A 23747-nucleotide genomic window follows, 5' to 3' on the forward strand; every position below is an offset into this window, starting at 1 on the left:
TTAGATTTAGGTAACTCAAATTTGTTGGAAAGTTGGTCGAAAGACATCAAACTACCTTCAAAGAAAAGATCACAAAAACATTTTATACCTTTCCTTTTCCATATGCTAAAGGCTTGATCTGTCAAAGAAGGTTTGAAAAAAAAATTAAGTAAAATAGGGCTATCAAGAACAAAGTTTCTCAGAGTAAAAAATTTACGAAATTGAAACCAAATTCGTAATGTATGTTTGGCAACAGGGTTAGATATCTGTTTATTAAATTTAACTAAATCGGCAGAAAGAGAAGAACCCAGAACGGAGAATAGAGAATATCCCTGTGCCTCATTGCATTCTAAATTTACCCACTGTGGGCACAATGGTGAATCCAAATCTGATTTCCAATACATTAAGTTACGAATATTATTCGCCCAATAGTAAAATCTAAAGTTAGGTAGAGCTAAACCACCATCTTTTTTAGATTTTTGTAATTGCCTTTTACTTAACCTAGGATTTTTATTTTGCCACACAAATGAAGAAATTTTTGAATCAATGTTATCAAAAAAAGATTTAGGAATAAAAATTGGTAAAGCTTGAAATAAATATAAAAATTTCGGTAGAATCATCATTTTAATAGCATTAATCCGACCAACTAATGATAAGGATAAGGGAGACCATCTTGTAGTAAGTTGTTGAATTTGATAAAGCATAGGTAGAAAATTCAATGTAAATATATCTTTATATTTCTTAGTAATTTTTATACCTAAATAGATAAAGTTATCATCAACAACTTTAAATGGCGTCCTTTCATTCAACAAAGTTTGCGCGTTTACAGGGAATAAATCACTCTTATCCAAGTTTAGTTTGTAACCAGAAAAACTACCAAATTGAGCCAATAAGGATAAAATAGCGGGAATAGACCTGTCAGGATCAGAAATATATAACAACAAGTCATCAGCATAGAGTGATAACTTGTATAATTTCTCATTACGGGTGATACCAAAAATATTAGGAGATTCACGAATAGCAATGGCTAAAGGTTCTAATGCAATATTAAACAACAAAGGACTTAAGGGACAACCTTGTCTCATACCACGTGACAATTGAGAAAAGGAAGATCTGTAATTATTTGTAAGAACAGAAGCAACAGGTTTATGATATATTAGTTTAATCCATGATATAAAATTAGGACTAAAATTAAAATATCTCAAAGTGTTAAATAAGTATACCCATTCAACTCTATCAAAGGCTTTTTCAGCATCTAGTGAGATAACACATTCTGGAATTGTGGGTGATGAAGTGTAAATTATATTAATCAATTTTCTAATATTAAAAAAGGAATACCGATTCCTAATAAAACCAGTTTGATCTTCTGAAATAATCTGTGATAATACCTTTTCTAACCTAATAGCTAAAATTTTTGTAAGAATCTTAGAATCTACATTTAATAGTGATATAGGGCGATAAGATGCACATAGAGTGGGATCCTTATCTTTTTTAAGAATTAGAGAGATAGTAGCTTCATAAAAAGGCTGAGGTAATCTCTTCTTAACAAATGCATCATTAAAAATTTCACATAGCCAAGGGGAAAGCAAAGAAGAAAAAGTTTTTAAAAATTCTATAATATAACCATCAGGACCAGGAGCTTTCCCTGAGTTCATTGATGAGATAGCCTCTCCTATTTCGGCCAGAGTGATAGGAGCATCAAACAAGCTACGATCTTCATCTGTCAGTTTGGGAATATTCAAATTGTTAAAAAAGTTATCCATCATGGACAGATCGCCGTCAAATTCTGATAGATATAAAGATTTATAAAAATCTTGAAAAGTGTTATTGATTTCTTTATGATCAGTAGTCAGATTTCCATCTTGTTTACGAATTTTAATAATTTCGCTTAGTCGAAATGGCTTTTAATTGGTTAGCTAATAATTTACCAGTTCGATCACTATGGATATAAAATTGGGCCCTGGTCCTAATTAATTGATTCTCAATTGAAGAAGATAATAATAAGCTATGCTCCATTTGAAGCTCAACTCTTTTCTTATAAAGTTCTTTGGTAGGAGTCACGGAATAAATCTTATCAATTTCTTTAATTTTATCCACTAATAAAGCAATATCTAAATATCTCTGTTTTCTTTTACCGACAGAAAATGAGATAATTTGTCCACAGATAAAAGCCTTAAAAGAATCCCAAAGTATTCCTCTGTCGATCTCTTCTGTATAGTTTGTTGAGAAAAACAAGTCAATTTGCTGTTTTATGTAGGTGATGAATTCTGGATCTTGAATCAAAGTAGCGTTAAGTCTCCAGGATCTAGTATTATTCATAGAATTTCTTAAACATCTTAAAAAGGTGTTGCTAATTGCAGTGCCCATGGCTGTGACTATGGATTTCAGCTGCAGTAATCCTAAATGGGTATATTTGATGATTCCCATTGGAGATGCACAGTTTCCCCTTGTGAACATGGTGTTGCAGACCTGGACTGCTGGATTCTATCTGCAAAGATTTTGCTTATTCTGCTCACTGCTTCCAAAAGTTTCATGGTCCTTTGAGCATTTCATCTCCTCCCCCTTTATCTTTTTAGTCTTCCGTTCCAATGCCCAAACTTTTCTCTTTGTCTTCAAAATCACTAACTTTTGAATAATATTGGTGAAGTGGGGGCAAAATTGGTGACAACGAGGTGCATCAGAGTTGGACATATGTTACATTCTCCTAAGACTGTCCCCTGGAATCGATGGCAACTTGCTTCCTGATGATAGGTCTCAGCCTGAAACGTTTATTCATTTCCATAGATGCTGCCTGACCTGCTCTAGTTTTGTGTGTGTGTGTGTGTGTGTGTGTGTGTGTGACTCTGGATTTCCAGCATCTGCAGAATCCCTTGTGTTTATGACATGTTTCCTCTGTGAGATGTGGGATTGTGGTTGTAGAGACTGCAGGTAGGGCAGACGTGCTCAACAGGGCAGGCGGATGGTTGCTTTATGAGCTGAAGCCCTTCTTCTGCTTCTCTTTGCTCCCAGCACGTAGCCTCAAGGCTCTCAAGACCATCCCACCTATAGAGGTCAAGAGGTGATTTTCTTCACAGAAACTCTTTAGGTCATCCTTGAATCTCTTTCTTAGTCTGCCTGGTGATCTCCCAAAACAGAGGTAGAATAGAGTGCTTATTTCAAGGGACTGGTATCAGATTAGTACCTGCCCAACACACTCTTTTCAATTCAGATTTCCAAAATATGTAATTATTGGGTTTCCAGTTACTTCATCAGTACAATATCATTATCATCATTACGTTCCTTGTCGTATGATGTGAGTGATCATGGTCTTTGACCGTGATTGTTCTTGGCAAATTTTTCTACAGGAGTGGTTTGCCATTGCCTTGTTCTGGGCAGTGTCTTTACAATATGGGTGACCCCAGCCATTATCAATAATCTTCAGAGACAGTCTGCTGGCGTCAGCGGTCACACAACCCAGGACTTGTGATGATCACCAGCTCGTAAGACCATCTACCATCTCCTCGCATGGCTTCTCATGACCCTGATCAGGGGGCTAAGCAGGTGGCTGCATCTTGCCTAAGGGTGACCTACCACCCAAGTACATTACACTTGGTAATTTTAGCGTACCTGGCTAACACTATGATTATTGCTTCCTGTCTAATTTTTCCCAACCCCCGGCCTCATTTCTTGTTTAAGAACTTGTAAAAAAAAATTTCTGCCGAGAAGCATCCTACCAGATATATGATGGTGAAAGGCTACCGTTGCATCATCTTCAGTTACTTCTTGTGCTCCATATGTTCTTTCAAAGAAAAGCAAAATCTACAGATACTGTAAATCTGAAATAAAAACAGAAACAGGTGGAAATACTCAGCACGTCAGGCAGCATCTGTGGGGAGAGGGATGTTATCATCATCGTGTGCTGTGTTGTGTGACGTAGATGATCATGGTCACATGACCATGATTGTTCTTGGCAAATTTTGCTGCAGAAGCACTTTGCTATTGACTTCTGGGCAGTGTCTTTATAAGACGGGTGATCTCAGCTATTATCAATACTGTTTGCCGTCAGCTTTAGCTCAGTGGGTACTTCGCAGCATCAACTTTGTAAAGTTCGAACCTGTTCCCCACGGGCGCTGTCTGATGGTTTAAAAAAAAAATACTGTTCAGAGATTGTCCGCCTGGCATCAGTGGTTGCATAACCAGGATTTGTGATTCACACCGGCTGCTCATATGACCATCCGCCACCTGCTCCTATGGCTTCATGTGACCCTGATCCAGGGGGTTAAGCAGGTGATACACCTTGCCCAGGGTGACCTGCAGGCTAGTAGAGGGAAGGTGCGCTCTACACCTCCTTTTACACCTCCTGCCACCCAGGGAGGGATAGAGCTATGATGTATTGAGCTGAGTCCACTACTTTCTGCAGCTTCTTGCATTATTGAATTGTCACACCACACCAAGATGCAACCAGTCACGACTGCTGAGAAGATTTTGCATGAACCAAGCCAAGCTGATTATCTCCACTCTTTGTGTGCTTTTTCAAGTGTAAATAAATCCTGCTCTTGGGAATTTTTTCCAGTTATTTCCTTACCACTGATTGAAGACTCACTGGTCTGTTAGTATCTGGCTTATCCCCACTGCCCTTCGTAAATAATGGGACAACATTAGCTATTCTCCAGTCTTCTGTTCCAGAGAAGATGCACAAATCTCTTTCACTGCCCCAGCTATCTCCTCTGTTCCTTCCCATAGCAGCATAGGATGCATTTCATCAGGTCCTAAGTGTCTGTCCACTTTTATGTACTTCAAGTGCAGGAACCCCAACTCTTCACAAAGCACATCACTGACTCAAGCAAAGGGAACGTGCTAACTACAGTATATTCAAGTTTAGGTGACAATATGGGCTGTGAGGAAATACAGTGGGGCTTAAGGGAGATATGGACAGGTTATGTGTAAGGGCAAGGACATGGCAGATAGAATATGATGTGGAAAAGCAGGTCATCCTTGGTAGAGTTTTTTTTTGAAGTGGAGCATTTACTGGAGTTTCTACAGGAAAGATATAAGTAAGATTGAAAGGATACAGAGAAAATTTACAAGAATGTTGCTGGGTCTAGAGGACCGAAGTTATGAGGAAAGATTGAATAGGTTAGGACTTCCTTCCTTGGAACACAGAAAATTGAGTGGAGGTTTGATAGAGTATACAAAATGTCGAGGGGTATAGATAGGGTAAATGCAAACAGGCTTTTCCCCTGAGGTTGGGTGGGGCTACAACCAGAGATCATGGGCTGAGGGTGAAAGGTGAAAATTTTAAGGGGAACAGGAGGCGAATTCTATTCACTCAGAGGGTCGTGAGAGTGTGGACTGAGCTGCCAGCATAAGTGGTGCATGCGAGCTCGACTTCAATGCTTAGGAGGAGTTTGGATAGGTACGTGGATAGTAGAGATGTGAAGGCCTTTGGTCCTGGTGCAGGTTGATGGGAGCAGGCAGTTTAAATGGTTTCAGCATGGATTAGATGGGCCAAAGGTCTCATTGCTCTGCTGTACTTTTCTGTGACTCTATGACTTTTTTTTAAAGGGAGTGAGATTAGAAAGTGTTGACGTTCACAGACACACACACACACAAAATGCTGGTGGAACGCAGCAGGCCAGACAGCATCTATAGGAAGAAGTTTTAAGGGGAACTTCGTCGGGGTCTCGGCCCGAAACCTTGACAGTGTTTCTTCCTATAGATGCTGCCAGACCTGCTGCGTTCCACCAGCATTTTGTGTGTGTTGCTTGAATTTCCAGCATCTGCAGATTTCCTCATGTTTGATGTTCACAGAGACATGGGTGTCCTTGCACGCAAATCACTTGGAAGTTAACATCCAGGTCCAGCAAGCAGTCAAGAAGGAAAAAGGGGTGTTAGTGTTTATTGCAAGAGAAGTCAGTCCAAGTGTAGAGACAGTCGTCTCTAAGGCGCTGACAAGGCCAGATCCGTATGCTGAAAGGTGAACTCTCCATCTCCCAATCTACCTTGTGGTGGTCCTTTTGCATCTTATTTGCCTACTCGTATTGCAGTTACACCATCTGCTGCATTCTGTTTTTACTGTCTTGGTTTACTTATGTGTAGAATCTGACTGGATAGGAAGCAAAGAAAAGCTTTTCACTGTATCTCGGTACATGTAACAATAATAAACCATTTCCCAGATCCAGTTCCAACTGCGGGGAAGCAATACTGAGGTAGATTAATCAGGGAATGTCAGGTGGCGGAAGAGCGGGGGGGAAGAATAACTTACTTCCATTGTCTTCTCTCTGCTCATCCACCCAGACATCCTCTTTGGGGGTTTGGCATCGAATTCTGGGGCATAATGCTGCGGGCATTCTGCAGTACTAGACAAACATGACCACTGGAAGTGGTGGAGACCCCCGTCACCTGGGCCCACTGCTGATGTGACAGCGTATCATTGCTGTGATCTTGACACTAGGCTGCTTACGAATTTTTAATCTGTAGGCCTCAACCTGTCTCTGCCAAACGTAATCGACTGCTGACTGTATGTAAATAAGAGACCTTGCCAGAAATGATGTGAAGTTTGGCAGAAGATAGAATTGTTTCTGTGTACTGTGCCTCTGGGAGTTCATAGGTCACTGTCTGATGTGATGCTTCATCTCTCTCTCTCTCTCTCTCTCTCTCTCTCTCTCTCCTCAGTACCACATGGAACAGCTCAGCAGGCCGGTTACCATGGCAACAGATGGATTTTTAAAAAAAATCGTCCTGCCAAAAAAGAAAAGGCGCAGATTGGCTGACAAGTATTCAGGGAGGGATTTCTCAGGCTGGAGGGCTGCCAGATTGGCGGTGTGTTGGAAAAGGACAGAGAGAAACAGAGAGATAGGGAAGGAATATAGAGAACCCGGCACAGGCTTTGGAAAGAGAGGGAGGGAGAGAGAGCGAGCACAAGACAGGGGGGGTGGGGGAGAGAGAGAGAAAGCAAGAGAGAAGTTGCTAGCAGGTCACAGAGAGGAAAGAACAGACCCCTTCAGCTGATCACCATCAGAGCGCAACTGAAAAATGGGACCTTGAAGAGGACACAGGAAGTGGCCATCCTTGTGCGACCTCCCTCCCTCGAACCCCGTGGGCTCCACAAAGAGTAAGTCCGGTTCCTTGTAGTGCATGCATTCTGTGCTGTCCTGTCACGATTGCTTGCTCCCGGCAGGCAGTTCAGCTGCCGGAGCACAGACCCCATGGAAGTGCTGTCCAGCCCCATACTGGGTGAGCGACGACAAGGCCAAACATAGACCAACCCTGCTGATCACTGGGAGCCTGGCCCTGCACACACTTAAGTGCATGTGTGTTCCCATCAGTAACGTAGGGAAGAGTCCAAAAAGGTGAGAAGAATGCGTTAATTCCAAGAATGGAAAATTTGTATTTGTTTGGCTGTAGTCGTGTGTGTGTGTGTGTGTGTGTGTGTGTGTGGATGAATAACAATTAAACTTGAACTTGAAATCTCTCAGAGGAAACACTTTACAGCAACAAAAATACAGTTGACGCAGAGCCACTGTGTTAGCATAGGAAACTACTGTGCGTATAAAACTCCTACAAACAGCATGGTGACCAGAGCATCTGCTTTAGGGGTGTGGGGGGGGGGGGGAACAGAGTGATAATGACTCACTTTAGAATGAACACCCCTTACTTTATCACGGAGTTATGCTATTTTACCGAGTTACTGGACTTCTGTGCTGATACCTATAATGTTCAAACAGAGAAATGTGTTTGATTTAATGAAGAAACTTTGATAGTTTGGGAATAAACTAGTAAGAGGGGTTTTAGCTAAGTCCTTAAAATCAGTTGGTCCACAAATGGAGTGAACAGGGGTCTGGTCGAGTGAGCTTCCTGGTCAGTACAGAGTCCTGTGCTGTGGATTCAGAAATACTGTTGATATTTGCTAATAGAATGGCATTCTATTATATATATAATAGAATATTATATAGAATAGAATTCTTTACCGAATCTGGCTGTCTTGTAACTGCAAGCTAACTAATATGATCGAGTTTAACTGCCCTCCGAGCAGCATTCTCAAATCAGAGGAATACAGGGGTGTGTGATAAATCATCTTGTAAAAATTTGTATATAATTAATGTTTTTCTGGTGAATGCTGTTTATCTCATGCTCTGTGTCAGTGATGCAAGTAAGTTTTTCCTTGCACCTGTGCACATACACACATTGGCCACTTTAATTGGTACCTCTTTTACCTAATAAAATGGGCACTGGGTGTACGTTTGTGGGCTTCTGCCGCTCCAGTCCATCAACATCAAGGTTCGAAGTGTTGTGCGTTCAGAGATGCACTTCTGCACAGCACCGATGTAACCTGTGGTTATTTGAGTTACCTCCACCTTCCTGTCAGATTGAAGCACTCCAGCCATTCTCCTCTGACCTCTCCCATTAACAAGGCATTTTCGCCATCCTCTGTAAGACCTAGAGGCTGTTGCGCGTGAAAAATGTCGGGTTCCGTGGCGGTGTGGCATCAGTGCGATGCTGTTACAGCTTAGGGTGTTCCAGAGTTCAGTTCTGGTGCCATTCTGTAAGGAGTCTCTGTACGTCCTCACTGTGGAATCTGTGGGGTTTTCCCTGGTGCTCTGGTTTTGTCCCACAGTCCACGTTCTTACTGGATAGAATACAATGACCAATTAAGTTGTCCGGTGATAAGGTTAGGGTTAATCGGGGTTGTGGGGTTGCTGGGGCAGGTTGGTAGAGCCTGTTCTGCACTGTATCACTAAATAAATAAATTCCCAGGAGATCAGCAGTTTCTGAGATACTCAAACCACCCCGTCTGGCACCAGCAATCATTCCACGGTCAAAGTCACTTAGATCACATTTCTTCCCCATTCTGGTGTTTGGTCTGAACAACTGGGCCTCTTGACCACATCAGCATGTTTTTGTGCATCGAGTTGCTGCCACACGATTGGCTTATTAGATACCTGCATTAACGAGCCGGTGTACCTAATAAAGTGGCCTCTGAGTACATGTACCTCTGCCTCTGACCATGAACTCAACTTTGATTGTGAATGATAACTATTGTTCATTTCTCTGTGGGGAGTCACATCTTGGCAGTAAAAGTGTTGTTGATAGCGCAGGGTTCCTTCTGTGATCTTCTCAGGTTATTCTATCTGACTGACAGGTGAGGGTACTCCTTGTGGCTGCCTTTCAGAATACCAGATGCCGTGCTTCAGTGCAGAAGTCTGGTCCTCAATCCACTGAACGCACCTGTACATACATGTGCATATGACAGTAAACTCCTTTGACACTTAGAATTCTTTTTGAAGGAAGTCACCCCCTGAAGATAAACTCACCGGGTGGAATAGCCTGAATACAATGAAGATTGGAAGACAAACAGATGGCTCTTTAAAGAAAACTGGGGTGGGGGGGGGGTGGAATCACTGCTTCAGTTAGTCATGGGATGTTTTAAAAAAAGTTGCCAAAGTTGTCCTAATGAATGGTCTTGGCCCGAAACGTCAACTGTTTACCCTTTCCCATAGATGCTGCCTGGCCTGCTGAGTTCCTCCAGCATTGTGTGTGCTGTGCTTTGCCAAAATTAACCTTACTTGCAGCTTGACCCTGCTCAGACAAGGCAGAGTGAACACGAGCTGGGCTGAAAAGCAAGCTGTCCCACCTTCGCAGGGATGTGTGATGGAGAAGTATGCAGGGAATGTCATTTTCTTTCAGGGTCTGAATGCACCTACAATCAGATTTATAGCCAGCTAGATATTATCGGGTAGTGTGGGCGAACCATTCGATGAAAGAGAGTTTGGAAGCCACTGCTTTAAAAGCTGCCTATCACCTTCCCCGTTTGGTGTGGATGAATTGGCTGGCTTCCTTCATGGAAACATTTCGTCTTCACCCTGATCTAGCAATCTGATGGAGGTGGGTACAGATGCGACAAATCTCCACTTGGAAAAGAGACCCTGAGAACATGGGCCAGCAGGCTTCTCTAACACTGTTACCACCTGTCCATCCACACTTGCAAACAATGGCTTATTGCTTCAGCATTCTCCATGGTTGCCCCATGGCCACTAGCCACAAAGGGCCTCAGCAAGCATTAAAATTGATAGTCCAGGCTGCGAAAGTGGTGAATGGGACAGGCACAATATTGGGCATGGAGTATAAAATTAGGGAAGTCATGCTGAAACTCAAAAAGGTTTCAAAAGCCTCATTTAATGTCAGAGAAATGTATACATTACACATCCTGAAATGCTTTTTCTTCACAACCATCCAGGAAAACAGAGGAGTGTCCCCAAAGAATGAATGAATAACACTTTGGGTTAGAACCCCAAAGTCCCCCCCAGCTCCCCTCCCTCCCGTGTGTAAGCAGTAGCAAGCAACAATTCTCCCTTCCTCCCGCTGGCAAAAAAAAGCACTGACACCCGCCGCTGAGCACTCAAATGTGAGCAAGGCAACAGGAAAGACACAGACTTGTAGTCACCCCAAAGACTACTCATTCACCCGGCATTCAACATACCACAGGCTCTCTCTTTCCCTAATAGTGGAGAAAGAGGTGTGTCCGTCTCACAGCGAGTGGGGAGACATAACGCTAGTTTACAATGTTAAAAGTCTGTTGCATCGCTTTTTCCAACCTCTGTGCCCAAAGATCTCGGGTCTCTGGGTACATAGCCTTAGACCTTCCATCTCCCACGACACACCAGTCTTCTGCTCGGACGCCGATTTCCGATTACCCCATCTTCCAGAGCCACAGAAACTCAGTCCTCCAAAGACGGGCAGAGCTCTCAGGCTAAGCCCTTGGCCAGTTACGAAACCCCAAGAGCAGATCCCATTCCCACAAAGAACCATAGTCAGCGCATAACTCCAGGTCAGGGTCTTCAAAACAACCCTGAAAGGGAATAAAAGAGATATTAAAGATGGAAATTAGAGCTATTTCCGAAGATGCAAGCAAAGGAGTTGCCATTAATCTTATAACATAACATGACGTCAAAAACTTGGACAAACTTCTATAGATATGCAGGCGGAGAGTATATTGATTGGCTACATCACAGCCTGGTTTGGAAATGCCAACGCCTTTGAATGGAAAATCCTACAAAAGGTAGTGGATTCGGCCCAGTACATCACAGGTAAAGCCCTCCCAGCCACTATGCACGTCTACATGAAATGTTGTCATAGGAAAGCAGCATCCATCATCAGAGATCCTCGCCACCCAGACCACGCTCTTTTCTTACTGCTGCCATCAGGTAGATGGCACAAGAGCATCATCAGGAGTCAGACTCAGAGAGTACTACAACAGAGAAACAGGCCCTTCAGCCCATCTCATCCTACCTAGACCCATCTACCTGCATCAGGACCATAGCCCTCTCATGCGTGCACTTATCCAAACTTCTCTTAAATGTTGCAATCGAACCCACATTGACCACTTGTGCTGGCAGCTCCATCCACAGTTGCACTACCCTCTGAGTGAAGAAGATCCCCCTCACCTTTCATCCTTAACCTATGACCTCTAGTTCTAGCTTCGCCCAGCCTCAGTGGAAAAAGCCAGTTTACCCTATTTTTGCCCTCATCATTTTGTATACCTCTATCAAATCTCCCCTCATTCTCCTACACTGGAGGGTACAAAGTCCTAACCTGTTTAACCTTTCTCTATATCGCAAGCCCTAAAGTCTCGGCTACATCCTTGTAAAATTTCTCTGCACTCTTTCAATCCTATTGTGTTCAATTCCGGTTGCATATAATGGGAAGAGTGTGAAGTTATTAAAGAGTATTTATTAAGATACAGCACAGAACAGGCTCTTCCAGCCCAACCAGCAGTCCCCCAATTTAGTCACAGCCTAATCACAGGATAATTTACAATGACCAACTAACCACCCACTAATGGGGAATACATCCTGACATGAAAGGGTATGTTACATCAGAGATGCCTTGAAGTGGACAACTGAAGGGAGATCTGGCCATAATAAATGAAGAGATATCTGGACACAAGGGATCACAGGAGATCTTCCCCTTTGGTGGATAGTTCAAGGGTTAGAGGTTACGGGTCTAAAATAAAGTGAAGAAAATTGAGAATGATGGCAAAAATCTTTCTTTACGTTTGGTTGGAATATGGAACATAGCTCCTGCAGAAGTGGTTGTGGCCTCCAAAAGGGAAATGAGGAATAACAGGCAAGGCTGCAGGGAAAGTCAGGAAAGTTGCAGTCTAGTGAATGGTGACTAAGTAGTTCAACTTTACTTTAGTTGTCCTTGCGGTCGGTGAATTGTAGGAGAACCCTTGACGAAGGTGTCTCTCTCAGATTGAACAACGCTCTTCCATGATCCTCAGGCCAGAGGAATGTTCCCCTGCAACATGGTAGACCAACTAAAATATTTGCATTTCTAAAGCACCTTTCATTGTCACTGAAAACCCAAAGTATTTTTAAGCCCACAGAGACAGGAGATTCTGCATGTGCAGGAAATCCAGGGCAATGTAAACACAAGGCTGGAGTAATTCAGCAAGTCAGGCAGCATCTATGGAGGGGAATAAACAGTCAATGTTTCTGGCCAAGACCCTTCATCGGGATTGGAAAGGATGGGAAGGGGGGTGGGGAAAGGTCAGAATTGGGTGGAGGGGAGGGGAAGGAATACAAACTGGCAGGTGAGAGGTGAAACCAGGTTAAAGGGAAGGTGGGTGGGGGGAGGGGAGATGAGCTGAGAAGATGGAGGGGATGGGTGGAAAAGTTAAAGGGCTGAAGGAGGAAACTGATGAGAGGACAGTGGAACATGGAAGGAAGGGAAGGAGGAGGGGAACCAGAGAGAGGTAATGGGCAGGTGAGGAGACAAGAAGGAGCAAGACGGTAACTAGAATGGATAATGGAAGACGAGAGGCTGGGAGTGGAAAAGGAGAGAAATTACAGGAAGCTAGAGAAATCAAAGTCATGCCGTCGGGTTGGAGGCTACCCAGACAGAAAATGAGATGTCGTTCCTCCAACCTGAGAGAGTGCTCATTATCGTAGTTGGCTTCCATTTACAGGAATCAAGGTCATGGATTTACCCAAGGCAAGGTCCACCCAGGGCAATGTGATAAAGACAAGATCATCCTGTCTTTAAGAGTGGCATTTGTTGTAGGCAAATGTTGGTGAGAACACTGAGGAAGTTCAAATCCAAGTTTATTGTCATGGGCATACATACCCACGGAAAGTATGGCCTGAAAACGAGCTATTTGCAGCAGCAGCAGACATGAAAAACTTGTGTTCACATAAACTTAAATGAATATAGAAGCAGCAGTCCTCTTTGTAGCTGTCCCTGTGACCATTTGTTTCCATCCAAGCCTCACTGTAGCATCATGCCCAGAAATCTGGGGCAGGAGGCCCGGTGATCCTTCTGATACGATCCGCCTTTCCCGATGGTCACGGCTGATCTTCCACCTCAGTGTGGCCTTCCTTCCCGTTTTCCAAGTCCATGATTCCCATAATATCCAGAAAGGCACCCGTCTCTGGCGGAGCCTCCATAATCCCACTGGAAAGAGAATTCCAAAGGTCCATCACACTCTGTGTGATGACATTTCTCCTCATCGCATTCCGAAATGGCCTCTCCGGTTTGAATATAGAGCAGTACAGCACAGGAACGGGCCCTTCAGCCCACAATGCTGTGCCAAACTAATAAAACTAGTAATCAAATGCCCAATTAATCCCTCCTGCCTACATATTGTCCATATCATTCCTGCATAATGTTTGCCCATCTTGAATGCCTCTGTCAAATTTGCCTCCACCACCACCCCTGGCAGCACATTCCAGGCTGGCACCACTCTCTCTGTGTAAAAAAAAATCATCACACACATACACCCCTCCTCTGTGTTTACCTCCTCTCATCTTAAATGCATGCCCTCTGGTGTTACACGTTTCAACCCTGAGAAAAAGATACTGGCTGCCTCCTCTCTCTACTATTCTCAACCTTATAAGCCTTCATCAGATGAACCTCTATTCTGATCTGAGCCAGAGGAGCCCCTTGTCCAGGGGAACTTCCACCTGCTTTGAATCTGTTGAACCCTTGAACAATTATGCCCATTTCAATGAGACCTTCTCTCATTGCCCAAACCCAGAGAATACAGTCTTTCTTCACATGGTAAACCCACCATCCCCAGGAACCTCTTTGCACTGTTTTAATGTTCAGCAGTACTTGCACAAACAGCTGGGCCTGGATTACATGCTCCAGTCTCTGATATGAATTGAACATAGTCCCCAAATCAGGCTAACGTCCCCCTGGGAGCTGAGGATTCACCTCACCTTGGGCTTTGGGGGGTGATTGGGATGGACAACCCACTTGGCACTCTATATCCAGACCCCATGACTGGAGGTGGGAATGATGGGGGTGGGTGGGGGGAGGGTCCAGTCCCAATAGGCTGGATCCATTTCAATGTTCTATCAGACACCTTACCGGACGATGACCACCAGTTATAGAGCATAGAACTACACAGCACAGTACAGACAGACCCCTGTTCACCTCATGTTAAAGGAGACTCTGATTTGTCTGACAAACACAGTTATTCATGATGACCGCCGACTCACAGGTGGTTTGGCTTGGTCCTGGGCCTCCTCAGATGACCTGACATTAATTATGACCGTTCCATTCCATTAAACAATATCTTTAATTCCATAAATTTTACCTGAGGGTTCTGAAAACTATAACTATGTTTCACTGGACCAGTTATTAGCAACCCTGGGGGCTGAGCAAGGCTCTGAGTTACTATTGATGGTGAGAGCGTAGATGTGGGAGAACCTGCAAGTATCTGGGGCTTCATCTGAATGACAGACTCCCTGTTACTATTGATGGTGAGATGTGGACGTGGTGAGGACCTACAAGTAGCCCAATACAGAGGCTGTGTACAAGAAGGGCCAGACACGCCTCTGAGGAGACGGAAGTCCTTTGGAGTATGCAGACCTCACCTTCACATATTCTACCAGTCTGTGGTCTATGCGGTGGTGTGCTGGGGCAATGTCACCAACACAGGTGATGGCAACAGGCTCAATAAACTGATTAGAAAAGGCTGGCTCTGTTATAGGAGTCAAATGGAACAGACTGGAGGCTGTGGTAGAACAAAGGACCCTGTGGAAAATCCTGGCAATTCTGGACAATGTTTCTCACCCTCTGCATGCCTCCTTGGTTGAACAGAGGGGCACTTTCAGTAATAGAGTAAGACAACTGCGCTGCTCCAAAGAGCGCTATATGAGGCCATTCCTACCTTCACCAGTTAGGCTCTATAATGAGTCAACCTATAGCCAGCAGAAGTGATGACACCCTCCTAGACTGTTTGAGGTAACATTGTTTAATCTTCCTCACTTCTCTTCTAATATTTGTATACAGTATCTGTGCACTTGTAATGCTACTGTGACTGCTAGTTCCTTTAGGATCAACAAAGTATCCAACTATCTACATAAATGATACTGTGTCACTGTGTCCTGACGAAGGGTCTCGGCCCAAAATGTCGACAGCGCTTCTGCCTGGCCTGCTGTGTTCCACCAGCATTTTGTGTGTGTTGCTGTGTCACTGTGATGGTTAAGAATCACCTGTCCCAAGTCCTTGGCTGGTTTTGAACAGAGAGGCCCAGTAAGTATTTCAAGATCACTTAAGTACTTTGAATCATTCATGTCAGTGAGAATAAATTTGTTAATTTTGAATATTACATCAGAACAGAGCAGATGCTGTGCTGATGAGAAAACGCAGGAAGAATGGATTATGTTAAATGTTTGGACTTTGGAAGGACAAACCAAGGTAGAACATACAAGGTAAATGGTAGGACACTGAGAAGTACAGTAGAACAGAGGGATCTGGGAATACAGATACAAAATTCCCTAAAAGTGGCGTCACACGTAGAGAGGGTCATAAAGAGAGCTTTTGGTACATTGGCCTTTATAAATCAAAGTATTCAGTATAAGAGGTGGAATGTTATGGTGAGGTTGTATAAGACATAGGTGAGGCCGAATTTAGAGTATTGTGTGAAGTTTTGGTCACCAAATTACGGGAAGGATATTAATAAGGTTGAAAGAGTGCAGAGAAGGTTTACAAGGATGTTGCCAGGATTTGAGAAACTGAGTTACAGAAAAAGGTTGAATAGATTAGGACTTTAGAAGGATGAGGGGAGATTTGATAGAGATATATAAAATTATGATGGGTATAGATAGAGTGAATGCAAGCAGGCTTTTTCCACTGAGGCTAGGGGAGAAAAAAAACCAGAGGACATGGGTTAAGGGTGAAAAGGGAAAAGTTTAAAGGGAACATTGGGGGGGGGGGGGCTTCTTCACACAGAGAGTGGTGGGAGTGTGGAATGAGCTGCCAGATGAAGTGGTGAATGCAGGCTCACGTTTAACATATATGAAAAACTTGGACAGGTACATGGATGAGAGGTGTATGGAGGGATATGGCCCACGTGCAGGTCAGTGGGACTAGGCAGAAAAATAGTTCGGCACAGCCTAGAAGGGCCAAAAGGCCTGTTCCTGTGCTGTAGTATTCTACGGTTTGCTCACATGGTTATTTGCAGATAGTCATACAGCACTACAGTATAGAATCAGGGCCTTCAGTTCAGCTGATCAATGTTGAACTATTCTGCCTATTCGCATCGATCGACACGCGGACCATAGCTCCTCATATTCCTCCCATTCGAGTACTTATCCAAACCTCTCTTAAATGTTAAAATCAAACCCATCTCATCACTGCTGCTGAGAACCTGTTCCATGCTCTCACCACCCTCTGAATGAAGATCCTCTTAATCACTTCACCCTTCACCCTTAACCCATGACCTCTAGTTCCATTGAGGTTGGGCGAGACTGGAAAAACCCTACTTGCATTTATCCTATCCATAACCCTATTTGATGATTTCCTTCCGAGGAGCTCGATGGTGAAGCTCAAATCAAGAATTACGCGAGTGGTTTTATTTCTCTTTTTATTTAGAGATACAGTGTGGTATGGGCCCTTCTGGCTCAATGAGTTGCACTGCCAATCAACCCCAATTTTAATTCCTAGCCTAATCACGGGACAATTTACAATGAACAATTAACCTACTAACCAGGACGTCTTTGGACTGTGCAAGGAAACCCGAGCATTCTAGAAAACCCACGTTCCACGGGGAGGACGTGCAGACACTTTACAGATGATGTCGGGATTAAACTCCCAACTCTGATGCCCCTAGCCGTAATAGCATGGCGCTAACCGTTATGCTACCACGACGTCCACTGATTTAACGGTGTTTACTGAACATTTCCCAAAGCAGGGTCCCACATTGTCACTCTTACAAGTGGGCCCAGAGGACTAACAGGTTGGGGATTGTCCGTCAGGCAACCCGGCAGTGCAGCTCGTGATGCGGCTGAACTCGGGTGCTGTTTGAGTGGAGTTTGCACGTTCCCTCTGCTTTCCTCCCACATCCCAGCAAACCAGTGGCTTGGTGAGGTAATTGGCCACTGTGAATTGCAGGCAGAAGGATCAGGGAAGGCTGATGGTAACAGATTATAACCGATGCACAGGGTACTCTGGCAATAACCCTTTGGTGAGTCAGCTTTGCAAAGTTCTCATGAGCTTCAGTTTTGTGGTGAATTTAAACTTTGTGGTCTTTCTGATGTCTGTACTGTGTAAGCTCATATCTGCAGATCAAACCACCAGCGGCAGGGCTCTCTGCAGCAAGCGCCACACTCCAAATGTCTTAGGGGCAGCGTGGCCTGATTTGTACACGCAAATTTAACTCTCACCGAGTCCAGGAAAATTAAACTCAATTAATTATATAATCCTAGACCAAAATGTTTTAGGGTCATATACTTGTAGTGCATGAAGAACAGCCCTTCGGCCCATCTCACCCATGCTGACCAAGTTGCCTTCCTGCGCTATTCCCATTTGTCCATGTTTGCGTGATGAGAGACCTTGATGAGGATAACTAGGACCCAAGTGCTGGAGTATCCGAGGCTAGGATCGAGACATGGTGCGACACTGACACAAGAACTGAGCACTAAACAAGACTGTAGGAGATAACCCAAGTTGGGCTTACAATTTGAACACTGAACCTCCCTTCAGGTAGTCCTTAAGAAGCCAAAATCCTGATGCCAGAACTTGGCAGAGAATTAGCAGGGCTGCTCTGAATCATTAAAGGCGTATGCCAGTTATCCATACTCTGGAGAATTAGAGCGTTGGAATTGCGGAATGGGTGCGGTTGGGTGTGTATCATAACAGCTTGGTCAATATCCTTCTAAACATTTCCAATCTGTGTACCTGTGCAAATATTCTAATTATATACAATCTCCACCACTTCCTCTGGTCCTTACTCCTTTCTTTAAAAAAGTTGTAACTAGTATTAGTAAGGGTCAATAATTTGTTAATATGTTAGTAATAGTGGATTTCTACAAAACCCATCCTGCCCACTCATGTCTTCACAGGAAAGAAATTCTCTCCAGCCCCACAGCAAAGCGGTAGAATCTGAAAAAGCCTTTGAGCCCTCACAGGGGAGGCAATCAACACCCCGCCACCACTGACCAACTAACTGCCAACTTGGAAAGTGTTGCCTGTGTCCCGAAAGAGAGCAAAGGAGGTGCCAGAGCACCTGGTTTGGTTTGCAGATCTTATTGCAGACTTGAGGAGCACATTCAACCAAAGTTATGGTGAATGGAGTAGTAGACTCGATGGGCTGAATGGTCTAATTCTGCTCCTATGTCTCAAGGTCTTAAGTGTTGGAACTAATACTCCCAGTACAGAGTTCAGGATTTTTAATTCTTGGTCAAGTCCAGGTTACAGGAGAGGATCCCATTCTCACAATAGTATTTTTACCTTTTCTCACACCAGTGATCCCCTAGATGCACTGTACACAGTCCATGTACTGATATCTCACAGGGATTCACAGTGGGGCTGCTGAAACAACCTCACTTAAAGCCAGGTATCAGTTTATAGGGCATGACGTTGTCTGGTTTGATACTACCCAGAGATCATCACGCTGAGCAGACCTGGAGTGGAACCTCGTGGAGATTAATCAATGCTCACTTTGTACACTGACAGACTATACAGTGGATCTCATTGTAGCAGTCTCAGAATCAGATTTAATATCACCAGCATATGTCCTGAAATTTGTGGCAGCAGTACATGATATTATAGAAAAAATGGAATTAAAGTATAAATATGTATATCAAACAGTTAAATTAATTAAATAGTGGAAAAGCTGAAATAAAACCATGTGAGGTAGTGTTCATGGGTTCTGTGCCAATTTAGAAATCTGATGGAAGAGAGGAAGAAGGAAGGAGGAACTCAGCAGGTTGGGCAGCATCCATGGAAACGAGCAGTCAAAGTTTCAGGCCGAGACCCTTTGTCAGGACAGAAGCTGTACCTGAATCACTGAGTGCATGCCTTCAGGCTTCTGTACCTCCTTCCTGTTGGCAGCAGTGAGAAGAGGGCATGTCCTTTGTAGCCGGGGGGTGGGGGGCTGGAGTCCTTAATGGTAGACACCACCTTCCTCAGGATCTCTCCTTGAAGATGTCTTGGATACTACTGAGGCTGGTACCCATGTTGGAGCTGACTAATTTTACAGCTTCCTGCAATTTATTTCAATCCTGTGCAGTAGCAGCCCCCCTCCCCATACCATAAGGTGATGCAGCCAGTCAAAATGGTCTTCATAGTACATCTGCAGAAATTTGAGTGTTTTCGGTGACAAGCAAGGTGGGAAATAGCTTGCTCCCCATATCGCACTGCTGTTGCTGTTTTTGCAGCAGCAGTACTTTCTAATTACATAATAAAAATATAATTTACAATAATATATAATTCTTATTGCAAGTTATAATTTTAATTAAATAAGTAGTGCAAAAAAGACTAAATAAAAAAGTGAGCTAGTGTACAAGGAGTTATTGTCCTTTCAGAAATCTGATGGCAGACGTTAAGAAGCTGTGCCTAAAACATGGTGTCTTCAGGCCCCTGCACCTTCTCCTTGATGGTAGCAATCAGAAGAGGGCATGATGGGAGTCTTTAATGATGGATTCTGTCTTTAAAGGCAACACGTTTTGAAGGTGTCCTGGATACTGGGGAGGTTAGTGCCCATGATGGAGCTGGCTGAGTTTGCAACGTTCTGAAACTTGTTCCGATTCTGTGAAGAGGCCCCTCCATAATCGGACAGTGATACAACCAGATAGAATGCTCTCCATGGTACATCTGTAGAAATTTCCGAGAATTTTTGATGACATACCAAATCTTTCTTTCTTTTTCTATTTCTGTCTTTCTGTACTTGTACAGTTTGCTATCTTTAGCACACTGGTTGAACATCCAAATTGGCACGGTCTTTCATTGTTTCTATTATTACTTTATTATCAATCTATTATGCCCACAAGAAAGTGAATCATAGGGATGTATATGGTGACGTTATGTACTGTAATAATAAATTTACTTTGAGCTTTGAGACACTGAGCTGCATTAACAACTCTGCAGTTTCTCACACAAAGTGCTGGTGGAACACAGCAGGCAAGGCAGCATCTTTAGGAAGTAGTACGGTCAACATTTCGGGCCGAGACTCTTCATCAGGACTAACTGAAAGAAGAGATAGCAAGAGATTTGAAAGTAGGAGGGGGAAATCCGAAATGATAGGAGACAGGAGGGGGAGTGATGAAGCCGAGAGCTGGAAAGGTGATTGGCAAAAGGGATACAGAGCTGGAGAAGGGGGAGGATTATGGGACGGGAGGCCTAGGGAGAAGGAAAGGGGGAGGGGAGCACCAGAGGGTGATGGAGAGCAGGCAAGGAGTGATAGTGAGAGGGGCAGTCTGCGTCGGGTCTCACCAATATATAGGAGGCTTCACCAGGAGCACCAGACGCAGTGCTTCAGCGGCCTTCTATATATTGGTGATATACATGAACAGCAGAGACCAATACAGTTTTGCACCAGCAGCATCTCAGGAGTTGCCAGTCAGCGTTAAGCTCAATGGCGAACTGCCCAAGCGACTCCAGCTCCGGATTCTCCACCCCCCCCCCCCCCGGGGTTTTACTCCCAAAGTCACCTCCACAAACGGGCATAGCCACTAGCCAGCGGAGGTTTAAGATCAGTTTTCCTTATCCTAGTTGAGCTGCCAACCACAGCTGACCAAAGCAAATGGTGGAGCAGACTCAATGGCCTACTTCTGCTCTTATATCTTATGGTCTTTAATGTGCTGGTAACCCACCTTTGCCCCTCCTCCTGCCAACAGAAACGGTTCCACGGGGCTTAGTAACTAAGCCACATGTGAAGGCCAGGGGCCGGACTTGGTTGCCAGAGGCGATTTGAATTGCACACCATTGGGAGCGTTTAAGAGTTTGGGAGCTTGTCCCCACTACTTCCCCTAGCTATGACAAGTAAATTACAGAGAAGTCTGATAGAATAGAAGCAACTATGTAGAATTAATCACGGCAGATGAATAGTCAACATTCGTTAGTTCACCTTCCTGGAAGATGACAAATCTAACCCTCAAAAGGAAACTGAGTGACTGCAACACAATTTCCACATGTGACATTTGAGAAAGGTCATTTCCTAAGGAGGGAACTGTTGTGCAACTTGCGAGAAATGAGGCAGTGGGCCTGGGGAAACTGCTACCGCTGGGGTCACTGCAGCAGAGGGAGAATGACAGAACTCTTTAATGTTAACGAGATTGATGTTTGCAGAGAGCTGGCAAAATCAGCTTCACTCTGACAAGCCAAGTCCAGCAGTTTGCTGCCACACTGCTGAAGGGGAGGGGGCTGAGTGGTGGAACAGTTCTTCATTTTGACGCTGGAGTTCTGAGGGATGTTCCCCCCACCCCACCATCACCCCTCCCCTCTGTCTAATTTTGCCCTCAATTCACGTCAGCAGTCACTCACTGGTAAGCAAGTCCAGACTGGCCTGTCTCTGCGGGCATCGCTGGACATTCACATTCAGATCGGTGAGGGCCGATCTCCACCCAATCCAGCTCAGAGATGGAAATCTAAACATCCTCAGATGCTGGAAATCTGGAATGAAGACAGAAAATTCTAGAAACCCCCAGCAGGTCAGGTAGCATCCGCGGGGAGATAAACAAGAGTTAGTGGTTTGCAGATGAGGCGACTTTGCTACAGGGATGTGTATGGGATCTAAAATCAGAATCAGGTTCAGTATTGCTGACACCCAACGTGAAATTTGCTGTCTTCTGGCAGCAGGACGATATACGACATTAAATATTCTACGTTACAATAAAAATTAAAATACACCTAGTGCAAAAGAATAGTGAGATGGTGTTCACGAGCTCAGAAAGCTGATGGCGAAGGGTAAGAAGCTCTGCCTATAAAGTTCATCTTCCGATTCCTGTACTTCCTCCCTGATGTCGGTGCTGAGGAGAGGGCATGAGAGATTCTGCCCTGTGGAACTGGATTCAGTGGGTTCTGGGAGAGGATGGCTGAGCACAGGGCCACAAATCCTGCACAAAGCTTTGCCTTTTGAACCTTCTGGCGACTCTCAGGCAAGCTAGAAATTGGAAGAGCAAGGGATGGACAATGGCTAATTGGCACACTTATATTTTCATTCCCCCCCCCCACCTCACAGCACACAAAACCATTCAACCCATCATCTCTATGCTAGCTCACAGAACAGCCCATTTTCCATTTAACATGTTCTCCACATATTCCCATCAAACCAGGTCCATCATTTTACATGTTGATAGTGCATCTGGAAACCCACGTACACTTACCAGTCTACTGAGGGTTTGTGCAGGACATGTTTTTATTGACACAGAGAGTGGCAGGTGCCAAGAGCAGTGATGGAAACAGAGGAATTCAAGAGATTTTTCGGTAGGTACATGAATATGCAGGGAGTATTTATTTTTAATGTAGAGATACAGTGGGGAATAGGCCCTTCCGGCTCAATGTGCTGCCCAGCGGCCCACCTACTTAACACTAGCTTAACTGCAGGACAAGTTACAGTGACAATTTAACCTACTAACCTTGTCTTTTGAAACTGAAGCACCCGGAGGAAACCCACATGGTCATAGGGAGAACGTACAAACTCCTTACAGACAGCACTGGAATTCAAGTTCATGTTCAAGTTTAAGTAGAGCTGAACAAAACCATGTTCCTCTGGAGGTACACAGTGCCAACAGACTTACACAGTACAAGACATCTACTGCACGCAAGAGAACAAACGTGCAAGATATTTAATTTAACTCCCAACTCTGACGACCGAGCTGTAATTGCCTCACAATAACCACTACACTACCATGCACCCAGAATACAGGGATATACTGTGGGTCATGTGCAGGCACAAGAGATTAATTTAATTTGGCATCATGGTCAGTACAGTATTGATATTGTGGACTGAAGGGCCTCTCCCTGTACTGTTCCATGCTCTCTGTTCTATTATACAACAAACAGAGATAGATGTTCTCTGTCCTCTTCCTTTCAGACATGCCTCACTTCCTGGACTGGTTCGTTCCTGTCTACTTGATGATTTCCATCCTGATCCTGGTGGGGTTTGGCGCCTGCATTTACTACTTCGAGCCGGGCCTCCAGGAAGCCCACAAGTGGCGGACCCAGCGGCCCATCACGGAGAGGGAAGTTCGGAAGACCTTGATGATCCGAGACAACTTGGGCTTCAGGCCGCCTGAAGTCTGAGCCTCCCAGTGAGACCGCCACGTCCGCCCAACAGATAATCACCGCGTTCTCCACTGGCAGTGCACTTCATGGGTAAAGCAACCCCTAGACCTGTTAATCATAACCAAATTCTTTCAATTGTCCTTCTCGTCATCCTGTGGAGGTTACAATTCATTTTTAATTTGGGATCTAAAATTGACCTTAATGTTGAAATGCAGGTGAATGGTATGATTGCCATAATTGCCATTACAGCAATGTAGAAAAAAGCCCTAAAC

General features: G+C 44.3%; 1 protein-coding gene across 1 annotated transcript; it reads left to right on the forward strand.

Moving 5' to 3' along the window:
* Positions 1 to 7194: 7194 nt before the first annotated feature.
* LOC132382770 (small integral membrane protein 45) lies at positions 7195 to 23493 on the forward strand. The gene is made up of 2 exons (XM_059953226.1): positions 7195 to 7310; positions 23285 to 23493. Exon 2 carries the CDS (start codon positions 23287 to 23289, stop codon positions 23491 to 23493), a length of 207 nt encoding a protein of 68 aa, XP_059809209.1. The 5' UTR covers positions 7195 to 7310; positions 23285 to 23286.
* The last annotated feature ends 254 nt before the right edge of the window (positions 23494 to 23747 follow it).

The sequence above is a fragment of the Hypanus sabinus genome, chromosome 29 (assembly GCF_030144855.1).
Source record: "Hypanus sabinus isolate sHypSab1 chromosome 29, sHypSab1.hap1, whole genome shotgun sequence".
Lineage (NCBI taxonomy): Eukaryota > Metazoa > Chordata > Chondrichthyes > Myliobatiformes > Dasyatidae > Hypanus > Hypanus sabinus.

Excerpts from the sequence above, each read along its gene's own strand:
- LOC132382770 (XM_059953226.1), top strand. The coding sequence starts at position 23,287 with ATGCCTCACTTCCTGGACTGGTTCGTTCCTGTCTACTTGATGATTTCC.